Raw genomic sequence first — 24,786 nt, forward strand, 5'->3', positions numbered from 1 at the left:
CAAACTTTGTCTTCACGCTGTTCTATATGAGACAGTGGAGCTGCTGACAGCCAAGGTGTCAGCCATATTATTTCAGCACATTTCCACACTCTTAAAATGGATGTGTTATTCTCAATGTGTCTAAGTACGTAGGTGGGGGTACTACACTTTGTATTACTTTACTAAGACAGCGTGCGTTAAAACAAAGTGTTAATATGGTCACATGTTGGTGCAGCATGTGTTGTTTTTTTATGTGTTGTGTTGAAAAGAAATGCCAGAATGGCTATCCCTAACTAAACTGTCAGATATGCCGAAAACATTTGTGTGAAAGCAGCTGTTTAAGACATGCATGCATGTGTGTGAGAGTGTGTTTGTGAGCGAGTGTGTGGACCAGTGATCCAGCAGTTTGTCTGGGTGGGCTCTTTGTTTTGATTTCTTCTCTTCTTCTCTCCGTTCCAATGCTTCCCCCCTCTCCTATGCAGCAAGGACAAGTTTGGAAGGTTTGCAAAGTTTATCACCTTCCACTGATGAAACTCCTCCCCCTTTCACCCTTCCTCAGCTCCCTCTTCCTTCTCCTCCCCTCCTCCTCCTCCTGCTCCTGGCTACCTGTACTGATCTGTTAGTCCTCTCCTTTGTGCCTCACTCCTCCTCATGTTTAAATCTGTAATGCTGAGAGTAAGGCTGGGCTCCATTCACTGTCAGTTTTTCCAACCTACAACAAACCACAATTCAGTGTAATTCACTTGCTGATGGTGTTTTTCTGTGCTCTGCTTGGGAAAAGAAAGCTTTTTTCCCTTTAGTGCAAATACATTAGTGGCAGGTTTAGTCTGCAAAGAAAAAATGTAAACTAGACTTTACACCTTTTTTTGACAAGTGGTCAAGTCTTTGCTTATTATGCCGGTTAGGAACACTATAATCAACAGTACCTGACTAAATGGATGCATTTAGCAAGAACGGCCACAGTATGAATCAAAGCCCCCAGACATAGTTGTAATAGTGTCATGTTCAGTTTATTGATCACAATTACAGAAACTTTAAATAAAATATCTGTTTAACTAAAGAAATGTTATGCTTTGATACTTCTGTGAGTTAAATATTGTTTATCTGGACTATATTCTCTACTGTTTATTAGAGGCCACCAAGTAATCACTATTTAACATCTCCTATTAATATCTGATTTCTGAAGAAAGTCTACTTCATAAAATAACTTAAATTTACAGTTGCATCATTCCAAGTGAGCACATGGTATTCTAGTAGAGAACAAGTGCAATAGTGCTGACAAATGCAAAAGGATGAGTGAAGATTAACACTATTGGATTGCCAACAGGCCGTCCAGGCAGTAAGCCAGATCTTAGCAGGTTGTAGTGGTTCTCTAGTGGTTCTCTTTCTAATCACATGAGATGTCCATTCTTTGGATTTTTTTTTCCTTTTTGCAGCAGTTAATCCCTCCTTGAGAAAATAAAAGAGCTCATACTATGAGCAATGACAGACAAAAACAAATTAATCTCAGTGAGGACAAGGTTGTTGTTTTTTTTGTGTGTGTGATGTACTGGGACTCTGAAGGACCGCTGAAAAGGTGCCATGGGGTGTTTGAATATTTCATCCAGTAATTAGCAACCGTAATTAGTTTTCAGATGTAGGTTTCCCTGGCCCAGTGCTATCTATTCCAGAGTCCCCTGCCATATGTTGGTCAATGTGGGGACCCTTTGAGAAGCTCAGCTGTTAATTGCTACCCGGATTGGAGAAACGATGGTGGAGGCGAGACTAAGGTCTGTTCTGGTATCCAGGCAACAGCTCCCTTACTCCTCCCTGACCACTACTGATTCTCAGCTTATTCCCATGCCCTGTCCCGTCATTCACTGCGCCCCTCCTTCCATCCATCCTTCCATCAGCCCCCCCACCCCCCACCCCACTTAAAGCCAGCCAGCCAGCCAGCTTATTGCACTAGCCACCACCACCACTAATGGACAATGCCACGCCATTAAATGATTTCAGAAATCTTAATGCTTTTGTTCTGTGGTGCTAGGAAAGTAGGTAGCCAATTCTGTTCTCTACTTCTGAAAGTAAACTAATTAATAATAGCTGAGTAAATAACCTAGCTGAGGCTAAATCACCTGAAGAAATGCTGTAATGGTGTGGCTATTAAGCTTTTGCATATTACGCTAGGTGTCTAGTAGTATAAAAGAAACAATTTTGAAGGATCCTTTGGGAGGCATTTTGCATGTTTTAGCCCATAAATGACAACTCAAACATAACAATCTACTGCTGTACAGCATCACATCACTAAACAGAAACTCAAACCAGACAGGCAGATACTGTCAGTAATGTGAATTTGGTAGTTTCTTGTATTATAATGCAAGAAACCAGCCTTAATGTCTGAAGGAACCTGTTGTAGAACCTGTGCACCACAACAGCAAAAACTCTGTCACCTTTAAGTTATGAGTTTGGGCTAAAACATGGAAAAACACTTGTACAGTCCCTGCAGTCAGCATACCAATGTTAACCACACAGTTTTTTTTTTACTCCGCAGTTCCCCGGCGTGAGTCAAAGGGTAACTACATTTTAGTGGCCAATGTAGAGACTAGTTTGTTGGGTAGGGCGAGGCTAGTGTTGTGTTGTCATCAGAGGAGCACTGTGTTAGCAAAAAAATTTAAATCAAGGCTTGTGCTTTTGCAATTGCATGGATTTCACAGTCACACCTTGATTCCTTGTTCTTCATTTTTCATAGTTAATGTTCAGTCTGCCTCTCACACACCTTAACAGATTTTTAGCTGTTGAGTCAACATGCAGTGGCATTGACAGTGAACACTGATGCCTGTTTGAAGTTGGAAATCTGGTCAGGTGTGAGAGAGGTGGGCGCAAGGAAACAAGCTGAGACTCAAGGTCCAGTCTGTGTCATTGATGGGTATTGAAGTCATGTTGGTGTTGTGTGGTTTTTTTTTTGTGTCAAATCCCCTCCCCTAAGTGTTCCAGTGTTTTGTGTTTGAGATCCTGCAGTAGTGGATGTGTTTCAGACCCGGCTCTACAAGAGCTCAGCATGCCTGTTTCTGGTGTTTTAGTGAGTGAAACAGCTGCAGCGACAGACTAAACAGACAAACTGAACTGGGTTTCGGCTAGGCAGTTAGCAAGATAAATATTGTTTAATTAACTTGTGGAGTAGGCTATCCTTTTTTTTTTAACAGGATCATTTTTCTAGTAAATTAAACCTGTTTTACACTTGTACCATTTTGCATCCCATGTTGAATTATAACAGATGCACAATGGGAGCAGGTGCTGATCATATTTTATTGTTAAACTTGCAGTTAAACCAGCAACATCCACAACAGTGGCTCTGATTTGATTGTTTAATAGGTGTAGCCAATCTGTAAATGTAGAGTTATGAAACTATAAAATCTCAATGGCAGACAAGCATTGTTGCAATGATCTCTGTGGTTTGAAGGTTTCCAATTCTGTTGCCCTGACCACACCCATTGTCAGCAGTATGGTGTATTGCACTTGACACCACAATGCAAAATGTGACTACTGTGCAATGTTGTATCTGTTTTGCGAGTGTTGAGCAAAGTGAAAATCTCAACAAAAGCTAAATTTTCAGCCTGTGTTTCATCACGTTTTAATACCCAGGTAGTCAAGTCACCTACTGTGCTTGTGTGAACTAGCATGTGTTGCTGTTTGTGGTTTCATTTTGCACTGGCTGATGCTTGAATTGATTCAGCGCCATGCAAACTGAAATCTAGGTTTATGGTTGTGGTGCTGTTTCAAGCCTGTTGGGTCATTAGCTGTGATATGTAATTGCGAGTAGAAACATTACATTTATAGCATAGCTTTATGTTGTAGAGTTCATTTTGGTAACTTCATGTTACTTTTTTTATGGCTTTTCTAAATGTGTGCTTCCACTTTCTAAACTTAAACCTTAACCACGAGGAACTGAATCCTCAGAACGGTCAAAGGCACTGACCTCTTCTAGGATTGTTCTTCTGTGTTGGCAGCCAACAAACTTTCTACATTCACTCTGTTGATGGCACATGCATGGACCACATCTTCCTCACCATTCACTACTACACTACCCATAATGCATGAGCGCTGTTGCTTCCTGCTAGAGCCAGGGCAGTCAAGCAGATACTGCAACACCTGTAAAGCAATAGATCAGAATATTAATGAGAAGAAAAAGGCAACTCTGCAGGTGTAGTGAAATAATTAAAATGTCGCTGCTCTGTGGAGAATTCAACCCATGTAGGTGCAGATGACAGGACAGATTCAGAGAAGAGTTTTCTCTCTGACCACCTATCTCTGTCTCTCTCCATCATTTCTCTTGAGTCATTTGTCAGGTGAAATCTGTGTGTGCCCCCTTTATCTAAGTTCTCCCTCTTTCCCTTTCTCTACCCTTTTTTCTCCTTTGTCTATTTCTCTCTCTCTGCTGTTTCATTTTCAGTCCCCTCTTCGCTCTACCCATCCATCCCTCTGCCTGTCATGCAGTGGTACTAACCAGTGATAGCTCAGAGTCACATTTTGAAACTTAAACCCTCTCATTACCTGGGACTCTCAGTGGTTCTCTGCCTCTGTGTTGTGAATAACTTTTGGCACAACTTTTAATGGTTGACGTTACGGCTGCAACTAACAATTATTTTAACCATCAGTTAATTGTTTGGTTTATGAAGCATCACAGAACAGTGAAAAATGTCCATCATATTGTCTGGGAGCTCAAGGTATTGTCATCAAATGTAAAGTTTTATCTGTTCCAAGTCCAAAACATAGAGAGATAGTCAGTTTACTAAAATGTAGGATATAGGAGATTATATCAGAATGGTGATATATTCTGTTAATTATCACAATGGAGAAGCTGGAACCATTAAATCTTTTAAATGGTTAATTGGCCATCAGAATAGTGATTGCTCTCTATCATCTAATCAATTAATCAACTAATTGTTGCAGCTCTAGTTGACATGTCTGTTTTTGGATGCTTAAAAATGTATTTAAAACTTAAGTGTTTTCATACTGTAGGCATAATTTGTATTTGAAATGAATATATCAAGATCTAGGCCAAGGTCTCTAATGTTTCGTCACATCTCAGCGGCTGAGAACCACTGATCAATCAAGCAGTTGAACCTGGTTTATCCAAACTTGAAAACCACAGACTTCCAAACCTATATAAGCAAAGTGGAAATCTACCCTGTTGACTGCACATAATTTCTCAAATCTCCTTGTTGACATGTGCAACTTAATGTCAAATTAGTCTGCACAGGTCACTGCATCAAGCTTTGTGTGTATTTGTTTTCATGTCTTACAAATGCCTCTGGTTTGGAAACCTTACTAAGTGTCAGTGGTGTCAGTATTTCATTCACCTCTCGAATATCTTGGGCCTGGATAAACCAGTTTTCACTGTAAGCACTAAATCTTTCCCTGGTGATGACCATACATCTAACATGCTTGAACATGATGAAAGAAAATGTTAAAATAGTAGAAATAAAATCAGTCAGAAATTCTGAAATAAATAAATAGGAGGTGTTTCAGCAGCAGTGTACTTACCCATATTTTTTGTTTTGACTTTCCTCACCTCTTCTTCTCTTCTCCTTTCCAGGCATGTGGCGATCCCAAGGCTAAGCCCTCCTATCTCGTTGATAAGAACTTGGAGTCTGCCGTTAAATTTATTGTCAGGAAGTTCCCTGCTGTGGAGACACGCAATAATAACGTAAGTATACTTGCATGTATGTCTGCAGTATACTTGGACGAAGAATGAAAGAGTGTCTACTCACTGGTATGGTTGATTTTTCTTCAGGTGTATGATACCGTGGGGATATCTTCAAATTTTAAATGTAGATTTTAGGGTTCTTTTTCTGCACGTAGTACATGGGAAATTGTCACAATTGAGCAAGGGTTCTTCAGTTACAAAGGTCTAAAAGGTTTAGCAGCACAGTCCTGGAAAATGTATAGGAAAATCTTTTGTACTATGTACATAATATTATTGTAAAGGTGCTATATGTAAATTTTGGCTAGACAGCATTAGCACTGACAGCTGCTTACTTACCAAGAGCCTCAACTAACGTGTTTAGAAGACAAGAGGTTAGAATACGCCACACTACTTCTTCATTCTTATGTTGAACTGAGGGCAGAATGGACACTACAGTGAGTCACTATTGCAAAGTGCTATTATGTGATGACAGGCTGGGGCTAGCTGGTTAGCATGCTAACTTCAGTATAAGAAGAGAAGTGATAGAAATAGAAGCAAAACAAGGGCAAACATTGGCATTGCTTTCCACCACTGGAGGCTGATCTTGGCTAGTGAAGGAATGAATTTTGATGCAGATAGCCATGTGCACCATTGTTTGGTATCCCTGAATCCCTTGTGATTTTTAGTTGTGTGTGTGTTTGTGCGTGTGTGTGTGTGTGTGAATGTGTGTGTGCATGCCCATGTTTGTCGAGTGAACTAAACTGAGTCATTGCTCATCAAATGTTTCTTTCAGCTTTACTTGTTAGCTTAGCTCATAGCTTCTGGCCTCTGTGTTTATGTGACACTGTCATTAAGCAAACTCTGTTCTAGTGTGTGTGTGTATGTGAGAAAAAGAGACTGTGCGTGTGTTTGTGTGTGTGTGTTTATGTGTCTAGCTAACTGCTTTATTCAGTATAACTGTGCAAAAATTGTCTCTTACGTTGTTTTCTGCTTTGTTTCTGTGTTTGTTTGTGTTTTGCATGCTAAACTTGGCTTATTCCGGACTTGTGCTTTTTGGTAAGTTTTTGTATCTAAGTTTCTGTAACTTTTGTATTTTAGTTCATGTACCTAAGTTTTGCAGTGATGTAATTTTTTTTGTACCTGTTGTTTTCAAAGCTATTTTGGAGTGTGTTTTGCTTTGCTCTGCCTTCTCCCCTCTCCCCTCTCTGCTGGCAGCATTTTTACTTTTTTCCTTCATCCTCTGAGTGACTGTGTGCTGGTTAACTACTTGGTTTGCCGGCTGGCTGGCTGACTACTGGTTGATCAGATGGCTTGATGACCAACTGGCTGGCTGTTTGAACAACTAGCTGACTGCCTGCACTAAGGAGTGTTTTAAAGAGTGGATATACTAATCTGTGGTGTCTGTCAGGTTACAGTATTTTTGAACGTTGTCTGGACAGGTCTGAGGGCTGTTTGTCTCTGTCAGTCTGCAGTGACAAGAACAATCCGACCAGGGGAACTGTCCACTACAAAATAAAGAGAAAGGGCAGAAAACCCTCTAAGTGCCAGCAAGTTTTTTAAAGAAAAACCAAAACATTTTACTTGACTTTCGGTCAAGTAACAGGTTTCAACTCCTTGGTGCAGCAGCAGTGTCACACACTTCCTCCTACACTTGTCATTTCTTAAACTTTTTCCACTTTACCTGGTAGACTAGCTCTGGTTCAGGCAACCAGGCAATTTACACAGCTTTGGAGCTGGGTTTGATTTACATACAGTATGCTTCAGTCATTTCTGTCATGTAAATAGAAACTGCTTTTTACTAGCTATAATAAAGCTTTCGCTGTCACCATCAGCAGATAAACTTTTCGAGATATAAACAAAACAAGCACAGAAAGACATTTTGCCTTTTGGTGCTTGTAATGAATTTCCAGTCTCACTTCTGTCTTTGGATGCTAACTTAGAAAACACACACTGGATACTGTTGGGTGGCTTTGCTTTGATGGTCAGATTTTACTTTGGTCAAATATTTTTATTCTTTTGTGCATTCTTTGCAATTGGGACATTGAACTTTAAAGCTGTTTTGGAAAATCTATAAGCAAAAAAAATTCTTAATTAAAACTATTTGATTAATTAATCAAGCTTTCCTTTATGTAAAATGTTGGGAATGTTTCACCAAAGTAAAATGACTTGATGTACATTTGGGATCTTTTCTATTCTTTGTATCCAGTTATCTGTTTTGGAGTTTTGCTAGCTCCAGTGTCACTGAATTATTCAAGAGCAGTATGTAATTTATTAATTTATGTCAGTTTGGTTTTAATTTAGTCAAAAATATGAGAAACTGTCATTAATTTGAACAAAACACAATAAATTCTATTGATCCCTGAGGGAAAACTTATTTAAATTACAGATATGCAGATATGTCTCACCTCAGGTTTTCTTCTTTTTTTTTTTTTAAATGTGATTTGGAAAAAAATACTTACTGGGCTGAAGCCACAGTTTATATGAGAAGTGCCTTTATCTTCAAGCTGTTTTGAGAATTTACACACCAGTTGCAGCATCTGTAACACCAAATTGTGAGGTGAAAAAAATCTGAAATTTGATAGGGCAGTCATAATAATAGTTATATGAACAAAACACATGGAGGACAGTCACTGGGCTTAGGAACTAAAACATAGAAACCAGTTTTTTAATAGAAAAATTAGCTGCAAATTTAAAAAAAAAAAAATTCACACACACACACACACAATTTATTGTGTTGTAACTGTGCGTATTCTGGCGTGTGGTTTTACAGCAACAGCTGGCTCAGCTGCAGAAAGAGAAGTCCGAGATTCTGAAGAACCTGGCTCTTTACTATTTTACCTTCGTAGATGTCATGGAATTCAAGGTAGGAAAATGTACAAACACACTAACAGTATACCGTGGAAGAATTTCTGCCCTTGATTTTAATGAAAGCATTTTATGTGGACTTCTTCATCAACAGGACCATGTGTGTGAGCTGCTGAACACCATCGACGCCTGCCAGGTCTTCTTTGACATTGTAAGTGCAATACCCAAAGGAGACACTGACAGATACACTCACATTATTACTTACATCTGTAAAATCTAATGCAGTCCAATACAACAGGCTCAGCCATAACTTTTACCGTTTCTAGTGATTTACCTGCCCCATTTACAAACATGAAGAAGGGAGGAATATTAGAGACATATTTCAAGATGATGCAGTCCAGTACACCACCACCACTAACCGTGACTTCAGTAATAAACATATAGTTGAATTATCACCTCTCTAAAAATTTAAATGTAAAATTTGTGGCAGATCTGTTGCACTGGATTGCATTAACTTCGGTGTATGTAGTGAGGTGGCCAGCAGTGTGTATCTGTTAGTTATTATTGTAGCTTTTGTTTTAATCATTTCATTGCTCTTGTTAAGAATAACTTTACCCTCTTTACCAGTAAAGAGGTTTATCGAGATTAAGAAACAAATATGGTCGGCATGGTTGGTTGTGTTTACTGAGGTAGAAAAAATGTGGAAAATCCAAAAGAGAAACACAGCAAACTCAAATATGTATGTGTGTTCTTTTGTTATATCCATAAAAGTATTTAAAGAAATGCTTCACATTCTTCTCCTCTACTTGCCTCAACATGCTGCTTTCCTGATGACCTTTTTCCTTCAGCTCTTATCTCTTTACCCAGATGAGATAAATATAATTTGGACATTTATAAAAATGTCATTTTGTCTTTTTGTCTCTTGCCAGACGGTGAACTTTGACCTGACCAAGAACTACCTGGACCTGGTTGTGACTTACACTACTCTGATGATAATACTGTCTCGCATAGAGGAGAGGAAAGCCATCATAGGACTGTACAACTATGCCCATGAGATGACACATGGAGCCAGGTGACTAAGATGCATGGACACAGAGTTAAAGACAACCACAGAGAAGTCTTGCTTCAGTATACACACAAACAATAACAAGTGTGACTTAATGTTCTCTTTTAATTATTTCAAACAATCAGGCTCAGCTGAGGTATGGTAACAGTTCAAAAGTCTACAAGTGCAGTCTCTATACTGTGCTGTCTGTGTTGTAGTGACCGGGAGTATCCCAGGTTGGGCCAGATGATTGTGGATTATGAAAACCCTTTGAAGAAGATGATGGAGGAGTTTGTTCCACATGGCAAGGTAGGAAGTACTATGTCTGTCTTTTTTCCCTCTGTTAATGCAGACTGTTTCATTAAGATTGCACTGAGCAAACTTCTGAAAGAGTTCTGCATGTTTACAGTATGATCCACCATGTGTGCAATAGATATAATCTTGTTTCTACCAAGGCTCAGTTGCCATAGTGTTCTCTCTTCTAGTGCCACATTTAGCTCAGTCAGCCAGGGTGAAAGAATTTCCCTGCTTGTCATCTGGGAACTATAATACCAACAGAATTAAAAACAAAGTAAAGTGGTGAGAACTTTCATTCTACTCAAACACTTACTTGATAACTTTGTATGCAAATGAATTTGGACCATGTTACATGACAAGGACATGCTTTGGAGTTTTTCAGGCAGTACAGTGAAAATCAGAAATCTTAATTCACGTTCGGACAAGCTGGGTAATTTGGCTTACTTGTCACTGCCATGATTCTGTGTGTTTTTAATTCCATGATAAAATTGGTGATTTTCAAGTTGATTTCTCTTGCGCCTCTTTCATCCCTCTCCTCCTGTCTTTCCTCTCCCACAGTCCCTGTCAGATGCGTTGATCAGTCTTCAGATGGTCTACCCCAGGAGGAATCTGTCCGCCGACCAATGGAGGAACGCCCAGCTGCTCTCTCTCATCTCTGCCCCCTCCACTATGCTCAATCCTGCTCAGTCAGACACTGTTAGTATGACGACTGCATTGAAACGGTTGAAAATTATACATGAATTATTTAGTCTGATTTTCCCATCCATAATCCTGACAGGCATTTTAAATGTTTGACATTTAGTTTTTATTCAGTCATCACAAAATTTTGAAGACCTATGGACAAAGTATGTTGATATAAAGTTGTTATTGTTATCTTTGCTTTATCAAGACATTTTTAATCTGTTCACCTGTACCTGCATAATACTTGGTTTTGATGCCCTAGCACTGCTTCTTTATGCAAATGATTCAACATGGAAAGCTTGAGGGCAGCTGTAACATCACGCCCCGATGATTTGACTCTTCCTGTCTGTTTTTCACTAACTTCTTGTGTCTCTGTCTTTAGATGCCGTGTGAATACCTGTCACTGGACACAATGGAGAAGTGGATTGTTTGTGAGTGCCGTAGAGATGTTTTATCTGTCATCTGAAGTGGTTGCCAGTTGATCATATGGTTCACATCCGCACTTACTCATACATCCCTCTCTGCTCTCTCCCTCCAGTCGGTTTCATCCTGTGTCATGCGGTGCTGAACAGCGATGCGGCAGCGTTGTCTTTGTGGAAATTGGCTCTGCAGAGCTCCACCTGCCTCTGTCTGTTCAGGGATGAAGTCTTCCACATCCACAAGGCCGCAGAGGATCTGTTTGTGAACATCAGAGGGTAAGAGGGTCTATATTTGAAGACGCCACATTGGGCTTGGGAGCGCTGTGAAAGACATTTTTCACTATTTTCCAACAGCCCTACGTAACGCCATAGTTTCAGATATCAGAGAACTGTATCACAGTCACACATACATTATAATACAAATGCTTTGTTCTTTTTTGCTCTTTTAACACATCCTTTCTTCTTGTGTGTTTTCTAGCTACAACAAACGCATCAACGACATCAGAGAGTGCAAAGAACAGGCCCTGTCTCATGCGTACGTACATAATCTCATCATTAATCCCTTCACCATATCCCAACTGGAATTTTCATCCTGTCTTAAGATTTTTTTTCCACACACACACACACACACACACACAAAAATCATATTTTATCACTTTATTTCACTGCCCACATTTCTAGTTTCGTGAAATTATTTTCCTGTTTTCCCTTTTTTAACTCTCACTTTATCTTTGCTTCTTGTGTGTCTCTCTCAGGGAGTCTCGCACAATTCACCTTCTTCTTCCCTTCATCCCTCATTCAATTCTTTCTCCTGTTTTATCCTCTCCTCTTTGTCTTCCCCTCTGTCTCATCTCTGCCTTTATCCTCATTACTTATTCCATCTTCCCCTTTCATCTTCGTTCGCATTCTTCTGCCATCACTGTCATCTACTTACTACTTTTTTGTCCTCTTGCAGGATTGTCCTGAAAGTGTCAAAATACCATTTAATCATGATGCTTGTGTTTTTTGATGCTCTGCTCTGACTTGCTCTGTCTGTCTGACACTCTGCAGAGGCTCCATGCACAGAGAAAGACGCAAGTTCCTCAGATCAGCTCTGAAGGAGTTGGCAACTGTTTTAGCCGATCAGCCTGGACTGCTGGGTCCTAAGGTAACACAAAATACCATCTTAAACAGTGAAATAACAAATTAAATAACCCTACAGTCCATTTTAAAGGAGCTGGGTTTGCAGCACTAAATGACAAACCTGGTTAAGTAAAACCTTATGCAGTATCATTTAAAATAGCAAAATACCACCTTAAATAACTCTAATTAGAGAGTTTATTGACTTAAATATCACAATACTAAAATATAAAGTAACTTTAAATGATCAGAATACACAAGTGTTTCAGGTCAGCTCTAAAGAAGGGGGCTCTTGCAGCTGAAAACTAAGGTGTACATACATTCATTCAATACATTCATTTCCCTTTTATAAAAACATTGTTACAACAATAAACACAAACGGCATAAAGAGATTAATACAACACACACATTTTACAGATGCGTATCTAGTTAAACACAACCTTAAAAACATTAAACATTTCAACTTAAATGGGCCTATATTATGACTCAGTTCTCCTAAACACTGCAGTACCACCTTAAATAATGTTGCATAGCTATCACAGCTTAGTAGGATGGATTTTACCACCTTAAAAAGCCCTGTAAATTCCTCTGGCCAGATGGAGACCTCCATGAATCTATAATAGAATATAACTGCTAAGCCAGACTGACTGTAAACATTTAGCATATTTGGATCAGAGACTCTGAGGATGAAGTTGCTGCCAACTGCTCTTGGTGATTTATCTGAGAATGATTTATCTTGCAGGAGTTTTTACCATTTCTTTTTCTTCTCTTCAAATCTCTCTCTCTCTCTCTCTCTCCCTCTCTCTCTCTCTCTCTCTCTCTCTCTCTCTCTCTCTCTCTCTCTCTCTCTCTCTACTTCCTTCTATATTTCTCTGATTTCTGTCCCTCTCTGTCCCACTAGGCATTATTTGTGTTCATGGCATTGTCATTCGCCCGTGACGAGATCATCTGGCTGCTTCGACACGCAGACAACATCCAGAAGAAAAGCACAGACGACTTCATAGACAAGTACGCGCACATACACACACCTACGCGAACATGCACATACACACTGCAAGTGCATATTCATGCCTATATAAATGTAATCATTTGCTTATTTTCTACTTGGCTGTTTGTGTTGCTCTAGTCTCAGGTTTCTTTGTGTGTGTTTTGCAGACACATAGCAGAGTTGATCTTCTACATGGAGGAGCTCAGAGCTCACGTCAGAAAGTACGGCCCTGTGATGCAGAGATATTATGTCCAGTACCTGTCTGGTTTTGATGCTGTGGTGCTGAATGAACTGGTGCAGGTATGAACACAGGTGCACACACAACTCCCAAGAACCACACTCTAAATGCACACAAACTGTGACTTAAATTAAACTCTCACATAGATTAATCACCACTCTCTTACTTCACTCATACTCACATTTAATTAGTACGCACTTTCCCTCTTTAGCACAGTATTAATTAGCACCTGTCAGCTTCTGGAACTGCTTGAGTTTCAAAATCATACTTAAGTTAAACACAAGATACAGGACTTATTAACAAGATTATTAAAAAAAATAATGAACCGAGTTTTTGGAATATCATGGCAGTGGCAGATATGATATATTCTCACATCTTTCTAACATCTTTTACTTTGTATTTTCTAATAGAACCTGTCTGTGTGTCCAGAGGATGAGTCTATAATCATGTCTTCATTTGTCAACACTATGACCTCTCTCAGTGTGAAACAAGGTAATCCTTCATTTTCAAAAATTTTGAGAAATAGCAGTAGTGACAACATGGCCAAAGTATTTATTATACGGATAACTGGCTATATATTAGTTATCAGACTCTATCAGTGTGGTCTTAAGTCAGGATGTTTTAATGTTAATGTGTGTGTTTTTGAATAACCTGTTGTGCTTTTGTGTTCCAGTGGAGGATGGGGAGGTGTTTGACTTCAGAGGCATGAGACTGGACTGGTTCAGACTGCAGGTGTGCACACAAATCTAGTACTTAAATTCTTTAGAAACGCATTTCTAAAAGTCAGAGAAGTTCTGCCAGTTCAACATGGTATTTTCACCACATATCTTTTGAATTACTGTTTAATGGAAAAATTACACTCCCCTACGCTAACTCAAATTAGTACAAAATCTCACATCGAACAAACACTGTATTTTGTCAGACAATTAAAGCCATCATTGGTGTAACTAAACCCTTTGTCTCCATCTGTTCCTTCATATCCTCCTCCTATTCTCCTGTTTTCCTTTCTGTAGGCCTACACAAGTGTTTCTAAAGCCAGTCTGGGTATAGCCGATCACAAGGAGCTTGGTAAAATGATGAACACTATCATCTTCCACACGAAGATGGTAGATTCTCTGGTGGAGATGCTGGTGGAGACGTCAGACCTGTCCATTTTCTGGTGAGACGCACGTACATTAACATACACACTAACCCATGCTGTACATAAGGTACATGTAGTAGGATGAACTGAGGGAATTGAACTGGTCTTCAGACATTTTGATCTCTTGTGTTTTTTGTGTGTGTAGCTTCTACAGCCGCGCCTTTGAAAAGATGTTTCAGCAGTGCTTGGAGCTTCCCTCCCAGAGCCGACACTCCATCTGCTTCCCTCTGCTCTGCACACACTTCATGTCCTGCACACACGAGCTCTGTCCTGAGGAGGTATATACACACCCATACACTCACACATTCATTGTAATTGTTATCACATATAACATCATTTAGCCATACATTCGCTGTTCATACAAATGTACACACATTAGTAGGATGATAGTTATATTCATTCTTTATTCTGCTTTTGTTTTTCTTCTCCCACAGCGTCACCACATAGGGGATCGAAGCCTGTCTTTGTGTAACATGTTTCTGGATGAGATGGCCAAACAGGCCAGAAACCTGATCACTGACATCTGCACTGAACAATGTACACTTAGCGACCAGGTAGGTAACACGCACCCACAAAGGCAGCCAATTACAAAGATTTGTTATATATGTGATATTTTGGGAAATACACTTATTTGTATACTTTCTTGGCTACGAGTTAGAGGAGAAGATCAATACTCAGTTCTTATTTCTGTATGGCTATTTTTAAGGCGACAGCCAGCAGCCAACAGTTAGCCTAGGCTCCACACCTCTAACGCCCCCTAATTAACACATTATGTCTCTATGTCTTTAATCGAACTGTAAGAAACAACAATTCCTCTTTTTACATGGGGTCATGTGCTAGACTATTTTTTTGGCACTGACCAGTTGCCAGGCAACCAGCGGAGACTCCAGCATGTTACGGGCACCAATCAAGAGCTAGTCAGAGAAAGGCACTGATGAGAAATTAGAGTGGTATTGATCTTGTCATTAAATCTGTGCCTTAAGGCGAATAAGCGTATTTCCCTAAAATGTTGAACTATTCCTTTAAGAATGAACCGGTCTCACAGTCTGTGAGAAGTTTTATTTGTCTTAATGTTTTGAGAGTTAAATATAAATCCACCCTAATTTCTGGCCGAATAATGACTTACATTTGGAAGCAGCTGGCTTATAAATGTGGAAGCCAATTAATACTCAAACATTGTAGCAATTATTATTTTATTCATTATCTTTGCAAACAAATTCTCTGATGTCAGAGGATGTGACACAGCAGCAAGCTGGAAACACATGGGTCTTCTAAACCTATTGCATAATACTACATGCTGTCACTTTAATGTTGTGAACCCTTTGTTGATGCATATCCTTTAAAGCTTCTTAAATTTATCTTCACTGGTCTGCTTGTTTCGCTTCTTACTTTGAATAAAGCTGCAATGCTAAGAACAGCAGCCAGACCATTAATAATCAGTCTTTCTCATCGGTCTGTCCTTCCCTCAATCTCTTGTCTTTCTCTTTGTTTTTTTCTTCTTTCTCTTGCCTTGTGTCTCCCTTCTTCTCCTACTTGTCTGTCTCTAGCTGCTTCCCAAGCACTGTGCGAAAACCATCAGTCAGGCCGTGAACAAGAAGAGCAAGAAGGCGACAGGGAAGAAAGGCGAGCCGGAGAGAGAGAAACCAGGAGTGGAGAGCATGAGGAAGAACAGACTACTGGTCACCAAGTTAGTAACCAGAGACAGAAAATTTAAAGAGCCGGCCTTGGTCATGACTCACATTCTCTACTTTTGTCTCTATGCTTGTATTAATTAGTAATAACTGTTGGTTCTGTCATGGCTATTAATGATAGATTAACAGCCTTGTTTTTATTGTTGGTTTGAATTCCCACAAACACTATTAAACATGCAGAAGTAATGGTGACAGCTGTTCATGCTCATGTAAACAGCTCAAATTGTTGGTGTATCATTTGTACACATTGAGTCATTCTGTTATTTTGCACATTCTACAGTGTTATCCTGCGTTCCCATAGTGCCAGTGATTTCTGCTTAAAGACTCTAGATATTTACATTGTCTCTTAAACCTCCTCCTATTCTTGTTATGTTCTACTTGTCCTTACATTTCTCTTCTGTATCTTGCCAAGCCTGTTTTGACCTTTTCTTTTTTTCCTCCCCAGTCTGGATAAACTCCACACAGCATTATCTGAACTCTGCTTCTCCATCAACTACGTTCCCAACTTGGTGGTCTGGGAGCACACTTTCACACCAAGAGAGTACCTCACCTCGCACCTGGAGATCCGATTTACCAAGTAAACACGCACACACAGATAAAAGACCCATTGTTAACGTTTTGACAAAGCTCTACTCCTACCTTTTAGGTTAGCCAGCAGTACGAAAGTCAGCACCACTGCTTGAACATCTTTAGGGATCGAGCATTTTTGATATAAGTGATAGAAAGAATGGAAAGAGTCAAGAGAGTGATAGATGAAGAGCACAGATTTTGATCAAATCAAAGCTCTTGCCAGTTTGTGTGTATTTGTTTGTTAGGTCGGTAAATACACTTTTTCTGAAGTGACCTCCATCGTGGCATTTTTTGCGTGAATCTCTGACTGTCCCTCTGTCACCAGGTCCATAGTGGGGATGACCATGTACAACCAGGCTACTCAGGAGATAGCCAAGCCCAGTGAGTTGCTGACCAGCGTCCGGGCCTACATGACAGTGCTGCAGTCCATAGAGAACTACGTCACCATCGACATCACCCGGGTCTTCAACAATGTCCTGCTGCAGCAGACACAGCACCTGGACAGCCACGGGGAACCCACCATCACCAGTCTGTATACAAACTGGTACGTTCTCTTTAAAGCTATGAGTTGAGTATGAGTTCAAGAATACGCAGAGGTATAACTAAAGCAGAGGTACCTCCAAAACATTTTCACAGCTGGAAGATGTGAGCTAAACAGCCTATTCACCAACTGTAGTGTTCTGATGGGATGATGATTTTGATGATGTTCTGATTTGCGTTTTGCACAGAAACCTCCTGCAGATGGATTAGAGTCGTTTAAAGCAACATAATTACATCTTTGTTTCTTAAAATTCAGAAAAAATGACCCCCGAACTAATGGATAGACTAAAGCATGTAACCCATACTCAGAATGTATTTTATGTGTTTGTGTTTGTAGGTATTTGGAGACATTGCTCCGTCAAGTCAGTAACGGACACATCGCCTACTTCCCCGCCATGAAGGCCTTCGTCAACCTGCCCACTGAGAACGAGCTGACTTTCAATGCTGAGGAGTACTCCGACATCTCTGGTACAGGCATTCATGCAGATTGTTCGCTCACACAGACACACTTACTGTTGCTGAAGAAAAACTAAATTTAGTTAGGGGTGTGAATGCATTTTGGAGCTGGTGTCCTTTTCCCCAGAACAAAATATGTATATGGACAGTTGTATTCCATAATAATACACATTCGCTCTCGTATAACCAACCAAAAAATACATGTCCTTACAGAGACAGCTCAGAGATAATCCTTTAGTGTTTGCTCTGCTAGAGGCAGAATTGGATTTATTGTAATTATTTGTGTATGTTTGCGTGATATTTCACAGAGATGCGTTCTCTGTCTGAGCTGTTGGGGCCATACGGTATGAAATTCCTCAGTGAGAGTCTGATGTGGCACATCTCATCTCAGGTCGCAGAGTTGAAGGTACACACACACACACACACACACACACACACACACACAAACACACACAAAACACAGCAGGATCTACTTCAATTTAAAAGTCTATCCAGAGACAGGCACTGCAAATTAGCCTCAGCTTATGTACATTACAGCTTACAAACATTGTTAGAGGAAAACTGTTTTTTGTTTTGTTTTTTGTCAAATAAACTAACAAATTAAAAAAAAGATACTTTCCAGATGTTAAGACAGTTAACATTATGGATAATCCAATTTGTACAAAACAGACTTTTTTTTTCTTTACTGCTTTTAAAATGCAGTCAGATCTGCTTCTGGAGCAGCTTTTTAAATTATTATCAGTAGTGGATCAGTATATTTGACATTAGCAATGCAACTGCAAGGCATTATAACTGAATGAATTCATCTAAAAGACAAACTCTTAACTTTGAGAATGAGACAGTTTTCCTCTTTTTGCACACATGACAAACAATGGCCTTAATGCTAAGTTTTGAACATTCTTTTTTAATAGAAATAAAAATCATAATCCTATTGTATAAACCTGAAGTCACAAGATGTTATTTAACACTGTCTGTGTGTTTGTCTCCATGTAGAAACTGGTGGTAGAGAACATGGAGGTGCTGACCCAGATGAGGACGAGCTTTGACAAACCCGACCACATGGCTGCGCTCTTCAAGAAACTCACCTGTAATCTCACACACACACACACACACACACACACATGCTTAGCAACATGTCAGTGTGGCAGATTCAAACCTTCTCAGTGTTGATTTGAAAGGCCAAGCCTGTATTTTCTTGTGTTGTTAAAGATTTGTTAACACTTGTTGTAAACTCGTAATACTATTAATAGAGGCCGAAGGGCAATTAAAAGTCAATACAGGCACTCAGCAGCACGCAGCACAGTGAAAGCTGAAAAATAACTCTCCGCAGAAAAAGCAGCCTTATTCTTAGTTGTGAATTACTCAATTGAAGATTGATTAATGTGGCCTTTATTGTCACTTATTTACCGATCAGTTTGCTAGAATGACAGTTGTAGCTTTACCGATATATCTTTGATTGTTTGTTTTTGTGTGCGTCTGTAGCTGTGGACAGTGTTTTGAAGAGAATGACCATCATTGGAGTCATTTTGTCCTTCCGCTCCCTTGCTCAGGAGGCTCTGAGAGATGTAAGATGCACACACACACACACAGACACACACACACACACACACACACACACAGACACACACAGGCACATCTAGCACGCACATAACATTTGTTAATTCAAGTGCAATAAATGGATGTTAGAAAGAAAAATATTAAAAATGCATAAGATCCAGTCCAAGATTTCTTTTTAAACACTGACACTGGTTTGTCTCGGTCTTACTCTCTCCAGGTGTTATCCTGTCACATTCCTTTCCTGGTCAGTTCGGTGGAAGATTTCAAGGACCACATTCCCAGAGAGACAGACATGAAGGTAAAACACACTCACAGGGATGTAAAAATGAAATAACCCCATTAACCTGCAGTCAGTGTTCCCTCTCCTTGTGTTCATATGTTTTTTTTTTTTTTTTTGGTTTGGTTTCAGGTGGCCATGAACGTCTACGAGCTGTCATCAGCAGCAGGTTTACCCTGTGAGATCGACCCAGCTCTGGTAGTGGCTCTGTCCTCACAGAAAAGTGGTGAGACACGAACACACACACACAAAAATGAAAACTGATTCCATGTATATTCCATCTCTCGAACACTTAATTTCTGCGTCTGTGCAGAGAACATCAGTCCAGAGGAGGAGTATAAGATCGCCTGCCTGCTAATGGTGTTCGTGGCTGTTTCATTGCCAACACTGGCCAGCAACGTGATGTCCCAGTACAGCCCTGCCATTGAAGGTAAGACACTATGCTGTTGTAAAGTTGTTTTCCATACTAAAAAAAACTCACATTCTCATATTTAAGGAGCAGGAACTACAGAATGTTTGGCATTTTGCTTGAAAAAACAAAAAAAACACAACTCAAAGGGATTAGTGATTATTACTGATTATTGCTGTTTAATATTCTCTCCGCTGACTAATCGATTGACTAATCGTGGAGAAGAGCCTGAGAGCAGCGCGGGAGGAAATACTACATATTGTAGAGAACATAATTTCCTGCACCAACGCCATGAGACTGTTCTGCATGCAAATGAGATTGACCTCATGCCCTTAGATTGATTCGTGTGCACACAAGCCTTTTTAAATTCTGAAAATACTAATGCATTTCTTTAAAGTCAGTTTACGTATTGTGACCTGTTTAACCTTATTTGTTGTATGTGTTTCAATAAAAAGATTTATTCAGTTAAATAAACCAGATTTTTAGTCTAATAGAGACACACTGTTGTAGTTTAAATGAGGCTTTTGATAAGGTATCAAAGAGATTCGTCACTCAAGGATGAATTATCAAGACATTGCTGCCTAACAACCTTGAAATGAAAGGCGCCATTGTTAATAAGGGACATTTGAAAAGGATAATGAGTTGTAATGGGCTCCTCCATTGTTAGTATGCAGACCGCATATTGGCCAGCAATTGGTTTTCCGACAGCACATCTCAATACACGACGCCAGTGCAGTCACGCTAACCACTTTGTGAACTTACAATTACATGCATATGTTTTATATTCGCACACTTTTTATGCACTTCACATACACACATAATGGCTGTTATCTGCATGAAGTACAAAAATGAAATCCGTATTTTCCCCACTGGACTGGAAGTTTTACCTCCTTTATACTGGCTGCGCTCTCTGATGTGAAAGCCGTAAAGAGCCGCACATGTCAAAAATTAACCCAGAATTAATCGATTTTCAAATACAGATGATGTCTTTTTTTTACTCTCTTGGTAACAGTGTGTGTTTGCTGCCCCCTACAGGCCACTGTAACAATATCCACTGCCTGGCCAAAGCCATCAACCAGATCGCTGCTGCTCTCTTCACCATCCACAAGGGAAGCATAGAGGACCGCCTGAAAGAGTTCCTGGCTGTAAGATGAATAGATGTTACTTAATTTCTTATTAAATTTTAACTTTGTTCCCCATGTGACCTTTGTGTGTCACGTCTACTTCTCTATCTTGTTGTCTGGCTGCGGTGGAGAAATTGAAAGAGTCGAGATCATGGTACCTGCTTCCGTGTTTTCTGTTGTAGACAAAACATTCAGCAGGTTTGGTTCCAGACTGTGGTCCTTTTTTTCATTCCTCCCTCTCTCTATCACTACAGCAGCTAATAAAAACCACTGAATACAGGTGGATCAGACCAGACAAATCCATTCACTGAAGAAAAGTAAGAACACAAATGCCTTCTTAGGTGGGAGGCAGAAAAGAAATGCTAAGATGGTATCAGAGGTGCTGCTGCTGCATTAACTATATCAAGTGACATCTTCATATATACATATGCATAAGGGAAGCTGATAGAAATGTCTGATTAACAGTTTATTGTGCTGAAATTTCACAAATTGCCTTGAAAGTGCAGCAGCAAAATGAATGGAAACATAACGGGTGAGACACAGTAAGCTGTTCTGCAACTCTCTAACATATTGTCCTGTGTGTGTGTGTGTATGTGTGTGTGTAGCTGGCCTCATCCAGCCTGTTAAAGATTGGCCAGGAGACGGACAAGATGACGACACGTAACAGAGAATCTGTCTACCTGCTGCTGGACATGGTGAGAGAAAGTCTAGACTAAGGAGACTTCATACGTTGCATAGTACTAACACAACATTATGCATTTGGAGTGAGAGTGGGAGAAAGGCCACGTTAATGTGTTTCTGTTATCTAACAGTCTCTTACATGTGTTGTCTTTCAGATCGTGCAGGAGTCTCCCTTCCTGACCATGGACCTGCTGGAGTCCTGTTTCCCCTACGTCCTGCTGCGAAACGCCTACCATGCCGTCTACAAACAGAGCATCAGCGCCAATGCATAGAAATACAGTAAACACACAGCAAAGGCCTGCCGTGTTGTCTGCCATTAGAGCATTAGTGCTCATACAACAAATACACACTAACAGCAAACACTAAAGACAAACTAAACACGCTAAACTATGCCTACAATGCCTCAGCGTACTATTCTGACAACAAAAACACCCATCAGTGTCGACACAAACACAAAAATGTCGACACGTAACAACACTAAACGTGTAGCATTTAAAGTCCACTCTAAATACAGAACAAATACTGTATACTAAACGCCAAAAGAACACGTAAAACACACACAATTCATTGCACAAAGGCGACAAAAAGAAACACTGAAATTAGACAAATATGAGCAGAAACATTAACACACATAAATACACACTAGCTGGATGAAGTTGGGGGATCAGTGTCTTTATTTTAATCATTGTACTTTTTTCATGATGTTGCCAGGGACCATAACCATAGCAACACATATTACCATATGTTTGGTTGGTATAAAAGAACAAAAATATAAATATATAGTATATATATAGTTGACACTAAAATATTCTCTTTTTTGTTTGTTGTTTTTCTTTTTTATTTTCCAATGAAAGGTTTGAGATTTTTAGTGGCCAGCTGATGACTTTATGTGGTGATGGATTTGGATGCTTACTTTGGGAATGCAAATGGTTCTGATGTGATGTGGGGTTTTTTTTCTTTTTTTTTTCTTTTATTGAGGAGGGAGGGAGGATTTCTGTGTTGATAATGAAAGACATGTTGCTTGTTCATGTAAGTTTACACTTAAATGCACACATACACACACACACACACACACACACACACACACATACATAAAGACATCTTTAGCAGATTTAAAACTACAAACACACTAATCTTTCAACATTTCATGGTGAACACAAACGCAGACAGACACACACTTGTATAACATGGTGATGTTTTCTTTCTTTTTTCTAGCTAGTCGTAACAAACTTTTTGTGGGTAAAGATATAATATCTGTATTCTACTTTGATGTGAACTGAACTCGTCTGTTTTTAATGTTCATGTTTTGTTATTTTTATGATGAAGACAATGATGATGATGATTTGCCAAATGTGTTGACACTAAAAATTGTGTATCAGGGCTTGGAAGTGGTGGAGTGTTTGGGTATTAATGGGTGAAATGCCATTTTAAATGACGATTCTGGAAGCAATCCGCCTGACTCTGTGGCAGCTCGGTTAACAGAAGAGGTCACACAAGAACTTTTGCAGTGGGAACAAAAATACTGCAGTAATACTACAGTATAGGCATGGAGCGGGTGTCCCATCCAGCTGTCAAAGACCCTCAGTACACCTGCAGATATTCCCCTCAGCTGTTGTTGGGCAACTCTCCCGATTAAGTAAAGGCTTCTCAAAATGCTGAAATGTTCAATTTTCACCTTATTTAATTGAAGGAAATTTAACTGCTTTTCTTATTTCCAACCAGCTGTTGAGAGGTCATCATCTACACTCCTGTGGTTTGATAAACACGTTATTACTTAACTTTAATAGGAACAATAAAAGTAAATTTCCAACCAATTCCTCTGCAGACAAACAACTAAATCCTAATTTATCTCAGACCTGTGAAAGTCTACAAAAACCTGCCGTTGCAATAATAAGACAAAAAATAAATATATATATGTATATGTACTCTGTTGGTGATATGATCACTGGGTTTGTAAACAGCGGTCGATGGGGCATCCTCCAATGAACTTTCCATGTGAGCGGTTACATTTTTGCGACGGTTGTTCAGGACCTTTTTAGGGCAGACAGCCTCCAGACAGACGGACGACTTTTACAAAGTGCAGTCTCATTTATTTTATTTTTTATTTTTATTTTTTCAATCAAGGCATGGCAAGGGCTACATATTGAGACACACACAAACCATGCTCCCTTTATGCCAGCCTTCTGCTAATGTTTTACTAACACCAGGGCTCTGTCTGAAAGCTCATACTGCATACTACTTAGAACTGTACTTTTACATCGGGCAGTTTAAAGATAAAGTCCAGAGGCAGCTGCTGCAGTTGCGAAGTGAAGTCACATTTAGAGTATGTAGCAGGAATACACTAAAGTCTAGTAAATGAAGTGTCTACACTTCACAGTAGATAACATGTCTGTTTCTGCTGTGCCTAGTCAGTAGTATGTATTATAAGCATGCAAAGACAGATTCATGGACACATTCTGCCATTTGATGTGGAATGGTTGCTGTTTTCTTTCTAACCTCTTTTTTTTTTGTCTCTAATTCCACCGTGTAACTTAAATGACATGAATAAAATAAACTTTAGGGCTGTGTCAGACCTGAGCTGTGAGTGTGTGAGGGTGGTTCGTGCACATGGCCTCAGCTGAGATGAGACAAGGTGAAAACCGGTAAGTGGAAGCACTTTATTTGTATGGACCTGTTTTGATAATAAGAAGTCTAATTCTGTTGTATAATGCAAAGACTGTGTAACAACTGTCTAACAGTAACATGTTAGTCTCAAAAGTAAATTGAACTACAAAGCAAATATGTAAACAATAATGTATGTGCTACTGATATTAGTTCTGTCACTTAAATGATAAAAGCCAGTCATGCCAAATTAAATGAGGAAATGCCTTTAAAATACAGTCTTGAATTGGAAATGATCACATTCGTTTCCAACATCAAATACGTTTTGACCTCAAAAGAAACCAGACCATCTATTTTTGCATTAGATTGGGCTTTTTTGGACAACAGTTCGTGCAGGGGTGACAGGCTTCTCAATTCTTTTGAGGATGGAGTATCACTGAGATCTGCGGGTCATGAAAAGATAAAAACCACTCCCCCAGCTTTACCTTCCTACCCCACAACCA

The 24,786-nt window shown here is 39.6% G+C and overlaps 1 protein-coding gene across 4 annotated transcripts in view; it reads left to right on the forward strand.

Moving 5' to 3' along the window:
* Positions 1 to 24,259, forward strand: part of nckap1 (NCK-associated protein 1) — a 30,882-nt gene extending 6,623 nt beyond the window's left edge. The window contains exons 2-32 of one of the 4 annotated variants that reach the window (XM_018660825.2): positions 462 to 479; positions 5,555 to 5,665; positions 8,415 to 8,507; positions 8,604 to 8,660; positions 9,379 to 9,521; positions 9,713 to 9,803; positions 10,350 to 10,487; positions 10,855 to 10,903; positions 11,011 to 11,167; positions 11,370 to 11,426; positions 11,942 to 12,038; positions 12,912 to 13,018; positions 13,166 to 13,298; positions 13,647 to 13,728; positions 13,910 to 13,968; positions 14,250 to 14,395; positions 14,523 to 14,655; positions 14,812 to 14,931; positions 15,925 to 16,064; positions 16,514 to 16,645; positions 16,964 to 17,182; positions 17,516 to 17,646; positions 17,943 to 18,040; positions 18,628 to 18,721; positions 19,117 to 19,199; positions 19,409 to 19,489; positions 19,601 to 19,694; positions 19,782 to 19,898; positions 20,913 to 21,022; positions 21,607 to 21,696; positions 21,838 to 24,259. In XM_018660825.2, the coding sequence (XP_018516341.1) occupies positions 462 to 479; positions 5,555 to 5,665; positions 8,415 to 8,507; positions 8,604 to 8,660; positions 9,379 to 9,521; positions 9,713 to 9,803; positions 10,350 to 10,487; positions 10,855 to 10,903; positions 11,011 to 11,167; positions 11,370 to 11,426; positions 11,942 to 12,038; positions 12,912 to 13,018; positions 13,166 to 13,298; positions 13,647 to 13,728; positions 13,910 to 13,968; positions 14,250 to 14,395; positions 14,523 to 14,655; positions 14,812 to 14,931; positions 15,925 to 16,064; positions 16,514 to 16,645; positions 16,964 to 17,182; positions 17,516 to 17,646; positions 17,943 to 18,040; positions 18,628 to 18,721; positions 19,117 to 19,199; positions 19,409 to 19,489; positions 19,601 to 19,694; positions 19,782 to 19,898; positions 20,913 to 21,022; positions 21,607 to 21,696; positions 21,838 to 21,954 (3,297 nt within the window). In that variant the 3' untranslated portion in view covers positions 21,955 to 24,259. The remainder of the gene's footprint in view (positions 1 to 461; positions 480 to 5,554; positions 5,666 to 8,414; positions 8,508 to 8,603; positions 8,661 to 9,378; positions 9,522 to 9,712; positions 9,804 to 10,349; positions 10,488 to 10,854; positions 10,904 to 11,010; positions 11,168 to 11,369; positions 11,427 to 11,941; positions 12,039 to 12,911; positions 13,019 to 13,165; positions 13,299 to 13,646; positions 13,729 to 13,909; positions 13,969 to 14,249; positions 14,396 to 14,522; positions 14,656 to 14,811; positions 14,932 to 15,924; positions 16,065 to 16,513; positions 16,646 to 16,963; positions 17,183 to 17,515; positions 17,647 to 17,942; positions 18,041 to 18,627; positions 18,722 to 19,116; positions 19,200 to 19,408; positions 19,490 to 19,600; positions 19,695 to 19,781; positions 19,899 to 20,912; positions 21,023 to 21,606; positions 21,697 to 21,837) is intronic. The other 3 variants (XM_018660826.2, XM_018660827.2, XM_018660828.2) reach the window with 3 other exon arrangements.
* Positions 24,260 to 24,786: the final 527 nt, after the last annotated feature.

This window comes from Lates calcarifer, linkage group LG16_LG22, assembly GCF_001640805.2.
Source record: "Lates calcarifer isolate ASB-BC8 linkage group LG16_LG22, TLL_Latcal_v3, whole genome shotgun sequence".
Taxonomy (NCBI): Eukaryota; Metazoa; Chordata; class Actinopteri; family Centropomidae; genus Lates; species Lates calcarifer.